This window comes from Anarrhichthys ocellatus, unplaced genomic scaffold, assembly GCF_004355925.1.
Source record: "Anarrhichthys ocellatus isolate YVR2014 unplaced genomic scaffold, GSC_Weel_1.0 scaffold7, whole genome shotgun sequence".
Taxonomy (NCBI): domain Eukaryota; kingdom Metazoa; phylum Chordata; class Actinopteri; order Perciformes; family Anarhichadidae; genus Anarrhichthys; species Anarrhichthys ocellatus.
In genome coordinates, this window is record NW_022280037.1 from 2,353,873 (window position 1) to 2,365,023 (window position 11,151).

Sequence of the window (11,151 nt, forward strand, 5' to 3'; positions counted from 1 at the left end):
TTCAGCCCATGTCCTGTCACTGTTGTTGAAGCATGAAATCTTTCCTTCTCTTTCCTGCAGCACTTATCCATCTCCAGTGGCAACATCCAGGTGGATGCTTCCTTCATGCAAACCCTGTGGAACGTCCATCCCATCTGCTCTGGTAGCAACATAGAAGAAGGTAGAAACTACACACACAACCCCATCCTCCACCCCCCACACACACACACACACACACACACACACACATACGTATGGTTAAACATAAGAAAGAAGGAAAGAAGACAGGCATACATACATAAAAAGGAGTGGATGTAGGCTATCGGATAAATGTCAATTAGTAAATATATCTCAAGATGGGGATAGTGCAAGTTTTCACTAATTGGTCAAGGATAGACCCCCAAACATTCATAAGACTTTTCTGTGTTTCAGAATTTAATGAATATTAAAAATAATCTTGTTTTTACTGTTTTTGTGATATTTCATTTGTGGAAAACTCCTTGTCATGTCGGAATAGCCAATGTTTGCCCTAATCGGATTGGATCGTTATTGAGAACCTAAATAAACTGCCACCTAAATTTGTACAACATTTTTTATGATTTAGATAGTTTGTCTTTCCAAATTACATCTACGAGATGACTAGCATTCACAGTGGTAGCAAAAACAGCAACAAAACAGAAAAACAAAATATCTAGAGTGTCCATATCTAAATCTCTCTCTCCTGTACTTCCTCTTCCAATAGGCTACCTGTTGGGTGGTCATGTGATGCGGCTGTTCCATGGACATGACGAGGTAGTGGCCATCCCAGGATCAGACCAGAGTGAAGAGCAGCAGAGGTGCGAAACACTGCTAATGCTGAACTAGATTACACTGCAGCATTAAGGGTCACCCTTTAGTGACGGCAAAGCAGTTATGTAGCACACAAGTAGCTAACTGACCTGCGATTCACCTAATGGTCCCTCAGCTGCCACCTCGCTTCATAAAAATGCTTCTGACCAGCTTACACTCGGCTCTCCGGGGAGCCAAAATGGCTGCTGTGCTATTTTTATCTACGGTATAGCTGCTTGTTGCCAACACAGATGAGGTAGGCCGCAGAAAAAAATGGCACACTGGGCTCAAAGTGGGTCAAGACAGCGGGCAAGGCCCATTCACATTCAGCCAGGTGCCAGGAGATGTGTGTTCCTCCTGGGCACAAATGCTCATATACACATGGTGTCTATTTTTAGAACAGAGCACGGTGAATGTGGAGGCAGGATTAGATATGATTTTCCCGCTTTGGCTTTTCCCCTACTGTTGTCCTTGACATTCAAAAGAAGGAGCAAGCTGTTTAGAGGTTTCAAATTTTTCTGTGGCAGATTAAACACACTCCGAACTGTCAGCGGGGGCTGATGAGCGATTCATTTTGTCTTTTGACCCAGTCGGCCATATCACTGATAGACAGTGAAGCTGTGGGTTATCAGGGCACACCTGTCTCTGTTTGAAGGATGTGATTCTGTAGTCGGCAGAGTAAATGCAGTGTGTATGTGTACACATAAATACATCTTCCTGATGAATATCAGCGCGACAAATGACAGTAAAGAGATGGTGTTCTTCTAAGCCAGGATGAATGACCTTGACAGTATCAGTGGTGGCTAGACATTTAAAGCGTCAAGACACAGACAAGACAGACAACCCACTCATGCTTCTCTGGCATCCCCAGGATAGTCAACTATGAGACGGGTAAAGCCGGCGCCAAGGCCAGGTCCTTGTGGAGGCTGGAGCCGCTCCGAATCAGGTGGGTAGTGTTTTACGTTATCTGTTATTTATTTCTTTCCTTCCCGTTTCTCACTACCTATTTTATTCTTTTTTTGTTTTCCATCATTCTCATAGTTCTACATTCCACCTGTGTCTTTGTATCTGCCGTTTCCTCTTTCTATTTTTTCTTTCTACATCCATTTGTCCTTTCCTCCTTCTCCCTACCTTGGATTTACTGCTGCACTCTGGCCTCTCTCTCTTTTTATTCCTCTATCTCCCTCCCTCACTTTCCTTCTCTTGCTCTCTCTTTCTCTGTCAACTCTTTGATCCTGGCTACGTCACATCCTCACAGGGATGCAGCCTTTCCTTTTTCCATCTCAAATCCTGTGTCAAATATGATATTTGTCACATCGACCTTGTTTTTGACCCTGGTTTGATTTAAATTCCCTGACGAGAAACAAAGTGCGTAATCAGAGAAATGTGTTCAGCTGCTATTATTTTAATAATTATATCTAATTGTTCCACCGCATGGCATGCTAGATAATTAACAGCTGGCGGCAATGTTTAGATCAACTAATTAGCAGATATTAGGCTTCCAGGGCTTATGAAATGCACCTTTTTCTCCTTGTATCTTTGCATGTGTGCTTCATTTTAATGTGTGGGTGTGACAATGACAGCTGGAGTGGGAGCCACATCCGCTGGGGCCAGCCCTACAGACTGCGGCACCTGACCACCGGTCACTACTTGGCCCTGACTGAGGATAGGGGGTTGGTGCTGCAGGATCGGGAGAGGTCCGACACCATAGCCACCGCCTTCTGCTTCAGAGCCTCTAAGGTTAGGACACACGTACGCACACAGATACAAGGGCACAGCATGTATTCCCTTGACTCCCTGCTGTTCCTCAAGGTGACTTGTGTCACATGGGATCAACCACTTCCTCATTAAACATCACTGGAAAGAAGTTACAAAAGATCCCCTCTAAACCTTTACAAATGAACCCACTCCCCTTGGACTGGAAAATCACCAGTTTTTCCAAGGACAATGAAAATGATTGGACCAGTGACATTACACCGTAGAGGTTAATTTAACTGAACTTGCCGAATCTGACTGAACAGTCCATTTAGCTTCACACTGTGTAAAGGAGTTTTTAGATATGGCCAGCGATTAGGAGCCAATTAGTGACACTTCCAATGTGGATTTAAAGCATTTATTATCATGTATCACTAACGCCTCATGTCGATTATGGGTTGCATTCATATCTGATCCTAGCAAAACCATTAAAATCATCTTACTGTGATGGATTGAGCCATAAACAGCAGATTCATCTGACATTTGGTCGGTGGTTGATAAAGCAGAGATCTGCATGCATCGTGTCTGAATGTGCACATGTTTTGTATTGTGCCAGCGCGCTCATGAGTTCCACACTGATCGTTTTGTTCATTTTCTCCTCCCCTGTGCAGGAGAAGCTGGAGCAGAGCCCCAAGCGGGACATCGAGGGCATGGGGGTGGCGGAGATTAAATACGGGGACTCGCTTTGCTTCATCATGCACGTGGCGACGGGACTCTGGCTCTCCTACCAGGCACCTGATGTCAAATCTGCCCGTCTGGGTCCCCTCAAGAGACGAGTGAGCGGAGACAAACACAAGCACACGCCGTTCTGTCTTCAGATGCAAAGCGGATACAAAAACAAAGCGAAATAATAAATAAATGAGATTCTTTGGAGCGGATTATTATGAGTTGATTGAGTTAAGATTATTGTTCATATTAGTTCATACCCTTGCCTCAACTAAATTGTCCCTTAGCTATTGTTGCAGAAGTGATAGAGGTGTGCGTGACAATGTGTCCTCCATGTAAACACAGCCAGAAAACCTGTATCGTCAGCGCCTGCGTTCCAGACATAGTGGCTCAGTGCTGGCTGACGATGGCTGGACACTTTCTCGCCATTAAATTCCTTTTTTGGTCCTTTCCCCCTCTTTCCCTATATCGTCTCATGACAGTGGCTCACAGTCTTTCTCTTCCTGTCATGCCCTCTCAAGGCGTGCCTACATTCTGAAGGTCACATGGATGACGGTTTGACCCTGCAGCGCTGTCAACACGAGGAGTCCCGTGCCGCACGGATCATCCGCAACACCACGTTACTCTTTAACCGATTCATCAGGTATGAATGCATTGACGCTGCTGTTCCTCACAAATGCAAGCAGTGACGTGATCACACAAATTGCCCAATTAAAACAAATTACAGTCCACATTTGTCTTGAGCCACTGTTATGGTAGTCTGCAAAATGTCCTGATAATGGTAGAGCGGGATTTTTAGAGCTGATAAAACAAAGAGTTCCCAGCTGCACCACATCACCAAAGTACAGACGAAATCTAAAGACCAGACATATCAAAGCCCCACAGACTCCCAAACAGTCGACACAGAAGGGATGTAATGTCCCTCCAGATTGTAAACGCATTCTATTGGAGAGTTGAGCTCTGGGCCTGTGAATTTTGACTGAGTGGGGTGCTGAAGCCCCAGACAGCTCACTCAGTGGTGCAGTCATGCGTTTCCAATGGCAAACATTGCAGCGGCGTCGCGTCTATGCACTGCCAGCTCTGAAAAAGGGAGCCATGGAGCACGTAAGTGGATGCTTCCACTGCCCTTATTTGTTATCAAACTGTCCCCTGGGTCAGGCTCATGGGGCACTCATAGCGGGAACATGTGAGAGTCTGTCAGCCTCCCCCGCGGCTGTGACACATGCATCTCCGCACACCCCTCCCGCACGTACGACAGGAGCTATTTTTAGCAGGCCAGCGGAAATCAGCATTTCAGCATGGATGAACCTGTGGGCTAAACATTTTGTTAGTCATCAGCCTCTTCACAAGTCTGATCAGCCTCCCAATTAGAGTGTTTTTACCAGGAAGTTATTGCGTTTCTGAGGAATGAGAGTGCATTAAAAAACTATACATGATCACAAATGTAAGTGGGGAGTGCTGTCATGTCTGAATGACGGGTTATTTGTGATATGGTGATATTTCTGTGCCCCCCCCCCCCCCCCCCTCTCCCTCCCAGAGACCTTGATTGTCTGGGTGTTAAGAATTGGGCACTGGTCGCGCTGCCTGTTGAAGAGGTGCTCCAAACCCTCAATGACCTCATCACCTATTTCCAGCTCCCTGACGCTGAGCTGGAGCATGAAGAGAGGCAAATCAAGCTGCGCTCGCTCAAGAACCGGCAGAACCTATTCAAACAGGAAGTGAGTTTCACCATAAAGGACACCAATACTTCATGAAATATCCATTAATAACACAGTGGGCGGTTCCGCAGTGCAGCAAAATATTAAAAGCCCCCCTGGAGTAAAGAGTTTGACTTGTGACCAAACACATGAGTGTGCAGAGAGAAGCAGCAAATTATCAAAAGACAAACTATGTGAAAGGCTAAAGCAATTGATTCTTTGTTGTGTGTTTCAATGCCATCTTGTTTTTGGAGGCATTGCATTTGAAGGGTGTCAGCAGTTTTTGGTGTTATAAGTTTTCTGGCAGCAGAGCACTGAAGCTTTCTTCTAAGCCTCTAGGATCTAAATTGCTTTCATCAATTACGAAATGTCAGCTGCCATACTGAGGGTGTCTATGATGTCAACTATCCAAACTTCACGCGCTACAACAATGTGTCACCATATCCTCAAGCCAACGTGCATGAATGTGAATGAGTTAACAGAAATATACTGTATGTGCATTTCTGGTGGTTTCAACATTGGCAAATTATGCATATTTCAGCAATTCCTCTTCCTTCTTATTTACTTGTCTTTCTATGATAATAAACCAAAACTGCATATCTCTGTCCCTGGACTAATATATTACGTTTATAGAAGGTCAATTTGTCACTGTAGACAGCTGACTCATGATTTTTCCTGGCATTATAAATCATCTGCAATTGCCATTTTGTCTTTTTACTGCACACTTTTAGCATATCTGATCACTATGGATATTTCTCTGTGGTATAAATCACCATGACACAGCCAACTAAATGGGACAGGAGAGAGCCACAGAGCTGCATTCGGGATGGTCGGCTAATTGAATGCTGCAGTAAAAGAGCTCACCAAATTAACTTGTCATACTAATGAGCTTGCTTTTGATACAATTTATATTTTAATGGGAATGTTGTAAAATGTGGTTATGCTCTGTTCATTCGTTGGATCACTGTGCATTTCTTAGGGCATGCTGACTCTGGTGTCCAACTGTATCGATCGCCTCAACGTATACAACAGTGCCGCCCACTTCGGGGAGTGTGCGGGGTCAGAGGCCGGAGCAGCTTGGAAAGACATTCTCAACCTGCTGTACGAGCTGCTGGGTAAGAAGCCGGTCCGCCACAACGTCACACACACGTACGTACAAACGCACACCGATCCCCTACTGTAATCAATCACAGAGGCGAGAGTCGTCGTTTGAAGATAAAGTAGCTGCAATGGTGATGAAGAAGTGTGCTGACCTGGCATTTAACCAACCATTTATAGACACCTCGCAGTGGAAGATCGAATTCTGAGGTTGCTAGAATTCAGCTGCATATTTACACACAGACATGCAACGCACATGCACTTACACTCATCTCTAACACTCACGCATATAGACAGATTTTTGAGGGGAAAAGACTGCATCCAAAAGAGATTTCCAGTTTATGTGATGTGCTTCCAGAGCAGAATCATTATAACACACACATACCCACCCACACACACACACACACACACAGCCCTATCGGCCAGATCTTTTTTTTTTTTTGTTCAGTCATTGAATACCAATTCTCATCACTTTGCTGCTTTCTGTTTTGTTTATTTGTTCTTGCTGCGCTCTTTGTGTTCCTATAGCACAATGTCATCAGTCGTGCCTTTTGAAAAATCACTTTGACCTCTTGCACCAGTTGTGGCATGAAAGATGCATTTGCGAGCAGGCATGGTTTTCCTTCCATGTAACGATTTGGATATGTCACATTCCTATGAAGAGATTGTTTATCCCCTCTGCCCTCTCAGTGTGTTCTTCACACTCTCATTTACACAGATCTCCCCTCCTGGCTGATATTAGTGTTCCAGCCACGTCTCTCTCTTTCCCCGTTCCCGCCTTCACACACCTGCTCCGGCGCAGCACTAAGTGGATTTGGGACGCCTCCCTCCTTTCTTCTCTGTCTGTCTGCGTTGGATGACCCTGTCTTTTTTGTTGTTGTTGATGGGACATAATGTGGGTGTGCTTGTCAGCTTGTGTTTATGTCTTTTCTCTCCTTGTGTCATTCCCTCCGTCTATCTTAGGCATCTTCCAGATTAACATGTATAAAGGTGTCAAACCTTTCTTGGCTTTCAGCATGGATTTAAGGTTTCCACCTTTGGGTATCATTGTTTTTGCTGTTGCACTGACGGAGATCCATCAAATCCCTTTGAACAAAAACGCAGTTTTCTTTCCTTTTAATATTTGACTCATGCTTACATTCCTTGTAACCTACAGCTGCGTTAATTAGAGGGAACAGAAACAACTGCACCCAGTTCTCCAACAACTTGGACTGGCTGGTTAGCAAGCTGGAGAGACTGGAGTCTTCTTCAGGTATGCTCGTTGTCTTCCTCACCCATACTGAGCCTCCAGTGAAACGGCATTGTGAAATAGCTTGCATTTCCTCTGTCAGACAGACGTCACAAAGCTATCCAATTCCTTTAATGGCAATGCAGCACTACTCGACGGGGACATCCGTCTTAAAAATTGTTAAAAGATGACACTGCATGCTTAGAAAAGATACAGGTACAAGCAGCACTGTGTGAACCGTGTTTCCTGTTAATCGATTGCAGACTGGATAGCTCTCTGACGCGTGTCCTCTGGTGTGTCTCTCTCTCTTCAGCGGCTGTTAACTAATTGATGAATTTGTGGCTGTGCAGGCATTCTGGAGGTTCTGCACTGCATTCTAATTGAGAGCCCCGAGGCCCTCAACATAATCCAGCGAGGACACATCAAGTCCATCATATCTTTACTTTACAAGCACGGACGCAACCACAAGGTGAGCGGCTAGTAGAGCTTCAAGTGTTCTGAGGCACTATCTTTGCTGTGATACAAGACAATGACACATCTGGGCTCCATTATTGTGTATTGTGTGGTTTGAGGTACAAGAAGAATGTTGAATGAACTCAAGTGGAACATAAAGGTCTTCGTGAAAAGAAACTTAAATTGGAATAAGGTAATAAAACAATGAGATATATTCTTTAAGGAATAGTTTGACTAAGGTAAATACGTAGCTGGAGCCCACAGCCAATTAGCTTAGCATAACGACAGGAAAGATTGGTAATTTGCTATTTTAGCTCTGAGCAAGGGTTACAAAATCTGTCTACTTGCACTTACAGTACATCTTGGCCAAGAGCAGTAGCTTCCCGGATTCTCTGCTGGTTGCTTGGCAACTGCTGCTGACCAAGATATCGTCCGGCATATACCTCCTCATTAAACGGCAAATTGTTGTTTATACACATTGTTTGTTGTACAGATTAAACAAATGAGATACAATGTGTTCATTTGTGAGTTTAAGAGGTGCTGCTGGGGTGATTTTGTTGCCTAATTTGGAGAGAAGCCAGGCTTGCTGTCTCTCCCCCCCCCCCCCGGTTTCTGTAAAGCTAAGAAGCTAAGCTAACTGGATGCTGACATCAGCTAAATTTTTAGGTAAAGGCGTGAGAGTTTTATTGATCTTCTCATCTAAATCTCGGCAAGACAGCAAATTAGTGTATTTTCTAAAATGTCTAACTTTTTTTTCTGTGAGATACACTGAAATATCTTCAGTAACTTCGGATGTCGTCAGAAACCTTTAGTCAAGCGAGAGAGCACACAACAACAACCTTAAGTGCCTATTTATCGCGCATCCGCCCTATCCAGTTTTTTCCTCATTAGGCACACTACAATGCTTCACTGGATGCACATTCATTCCCATAACAGTTCCCTTTGGGCCTCTTTGTCACCTCTTCTTGTCTTTAGCTATTAATTCATTGTGCTTTCCATACACCAGTATTCAAGCTTCCATCGTTGACAGAAGGCTCAAGGAGGTTTGGTTGTAGTGTGTGCCCATCATGATTCAATCAGGTTAACAGTGAAATGAGATCGGGAGCAGGCAGTCAGCTGGCCAGGGTCATAAATCAGCCGGAATGTATAATTTAGCTCTGGAAGCAGGAGAAAGGGGCCAATGATGAAGCGTAGGTGCTCTGGCCTGTCGCCCTTGGCTGGACTTCACAGCCCATTTAATTCTACGGCTTTGTTAAGCTAACATCAAAGGGATATTATTGGACATGTTTTTGCCCCCAATAAGCATCTCTGAGTAATTATGCAGTGGTTACATGGAAAGAGCCTGTCCCTAGAGCAGCAACCTGGACAGTGATAAGTGACAAAAATAATAAGTCTTTTCTGGAGAGGTATAGATTCATATCCAGGGTTTAATAGGGACACTTGCTCTCAATGTTCGTACTTATTTTTCTCCCTGCTGCCTCCACTTTCTTTTTTAGATTCTGGATGTGCTCTGCTCGCTGTGTGTGTGTAACGGGGTGGCTGTGCGGACCAATCAGAACCTAATCTGTGATCACTTGCTGCCCAAGAGAGATCTGCTGCTGCAAACCCAGCTGGTCAATGATGTCCAGAGGTTAGAAAGCCGTCCACTCACCATGTCTCCGTTCAACATCATGCTTTACAAAAAAAAAAGAAAAAGTAATCTACATTTCAAAATTGCATTTGCAAATGCAATGGTTAGAAATAAGGAACTAAAATCTAATGTTGTTACCAAGTGAATAAAGTCTGAGTCTGTGATTGGTGTACTTTCAAAATAATTACTAAATTATTAAACCATTAAAACCTAAAGAGCATCTTAGTCAATTAAGACCTCCAATCAAAACAATTATCTCTATAAACAGGAAGTCACAGTCAAGTTACTTACAAGCTGTAAGTACCTTCAAAATACTATAGTTTTAGGTAAATTGTCCAGTATATGTATTCCTATTCCTAATATATCTTTTTAAAATGTGGGTACTGGTACTGCATGTTTTATTTGAATATGCATGGGTTTCAGAGTTAGCATTATTCATGCAGCTTAGATTAGATTATGATAAATTAGCTACATTTATTTGTTGGCACAACATTTTGGATTTTAGAGCACAATGTGTTATTTGTATGGATATTTCACAGTTTAAATCATTATAACAGAGTTTTGATAAAGTGACAGGTCAGATGTGTCATTACTTGTTTTACTCTTCAGTCTAAACGGGTCACTTAATAGCAAGCCAACGTTAGCTTTGTTAGATTTTTAGTGTAAATATTTAGTAAGTGATTTTTATGTAAAACTTGTTTTTTTTTGGTGCTACTCAGTTTAATTTAGTGATGAGTAAATCTCTACTTATACTCACATGTTACAATTAGGGTTACGTTTGATGACACTAACAGCTGGTGGATCCGGTTCCAGAGTCCCGACCATCTTATTGTGGATGTGTGTACATTCAGCCTTCTAGTCTATGGACCGTGTAATTGAGTGTACAGGTTACACATCTAAAACATGTTGAGCATAAACCATGTAGACTTCAAAACGTGTTCTTTAAATTGGACTGTGGACCATATATGCTCAACATTGACGCGATAGATTGGGCAGCGAGGCGCCCAGAGATTGAACTTCGCCTTTAAATACCCTATGATCTCCTTCAACGTTTTGTCTTTGTCCAATGAAAGGAAGCATTTTGCCTGATGTAGCGTTTTTGCTCATCAGGGTGAGGTCATTTGAATTGAGATTTAATCTAACAAATCTCTTTGGATCATTTTCTTGACACTTGTAAAGTGATCTGCGTTGTGCTACCTCGCTTTAAGATATCAACACTTTAAAAGAACTTCCTGAACCAAACACATTAGAGGCAAATTTAATTATCTTGTCCTATGGGCAGACTTTTGTCAGAACGAAAATAAGATATTGCAAATTAATATAAGCATATCTGAGAATATGTCACTGCCTCTGAGGGATAACTAATTATTGTATGTTTAACTTCATTGCCAGCATGAGACCGAACATCTTCCTGGGGGTGAGCGAGGGCTCGGCTCAGTATAAGAAGTGGTATTACGAGCTGATGATTGACCAGGTGGACCACTTTGTGACCAGCGAGCCCTCCCACCTGAGGGTGGGCTGGGCCAACGCTAAAGGCTACGCTCCCTACCCTGGAGGAGGAGAGGGATGGGGAGGCAATGGAGTGGGAGATGACCTCTACTCGTACGGGTTTGATGGACTCCATCTCTGGTCAGGTCAGTGGGAGGAATAAGATTCAGTTTATGTGTGTAACTCAGCTCATATCATGATAAACTATTGTATTAAAGATAAGTGGTAACACTGGGCTAGAGCCAGGTTGTGTCTAGACGGGATCAGTTCCCCTGCAGGGTGTTCTGATCTCCTTGCCCAGAGTGTGTGTTACTTTGTGTACAAGTTTG

General features: G+C 43.5%; 1 protein-coding gene across 14 annotated transcripts in view; it reads left to right on the forward strand.

Annotated features, from left to right (window-relative positions):
- Window positions 1–11,151, forward strand: part of LOC116383692 (ryanodine receptor 3) — a 93,045-nt gene that overhangs the window by 28,314 nt on the left and 53,580 nt on the right. For all 14 annotated transcript variants that reach the window (XM_031847717.1, XM_031847720.1, XM_031847723.1 and 11 more), the window contains 12 exons: window positions 61–160; window positions 722–815; window positions 1,679–1,753; window positions 2,391–2,547; window positions 3,174–3,338; window positions 3,750–3,871; window positions 4,766–4,946; window positions 5,905–6,040; window positions 7,180–7,275; window positions 7,602–7,720; window positions 9,201–9,334; window positions 10,727–10,968. In XM_031847717.1, coding sequence (XP_031703577.1) covers window positions 61–160; window positions 722–815; window positions 1,679–1,753; window positions 2,391–2,547; window positions 3,174–3,338; window positions 3,750–3,871; window positions 4,766–4,946; window positions 5,905–6,040; window positions 7,180–7,275; window positions 7,602–7,720; window positions 9,201–9,334; window positions 10,727–10,968 — 1,621 coding nt within the window. The remainder of the gene's footprint in view (window positions 1–60; window positions 161–721; window positions 816–1,678; window positions 1,754–2,390; window positions 2,548–3,173; window positions 3,339–3,749; window positions 3,872–4,765; window positions 4,947–5,904; window positions 6,041–7,179; window positions 7,276–7,601; window positions 7,721–9,200; window positions 9,335–10,726; window positions 10,969–11,151) is intronic.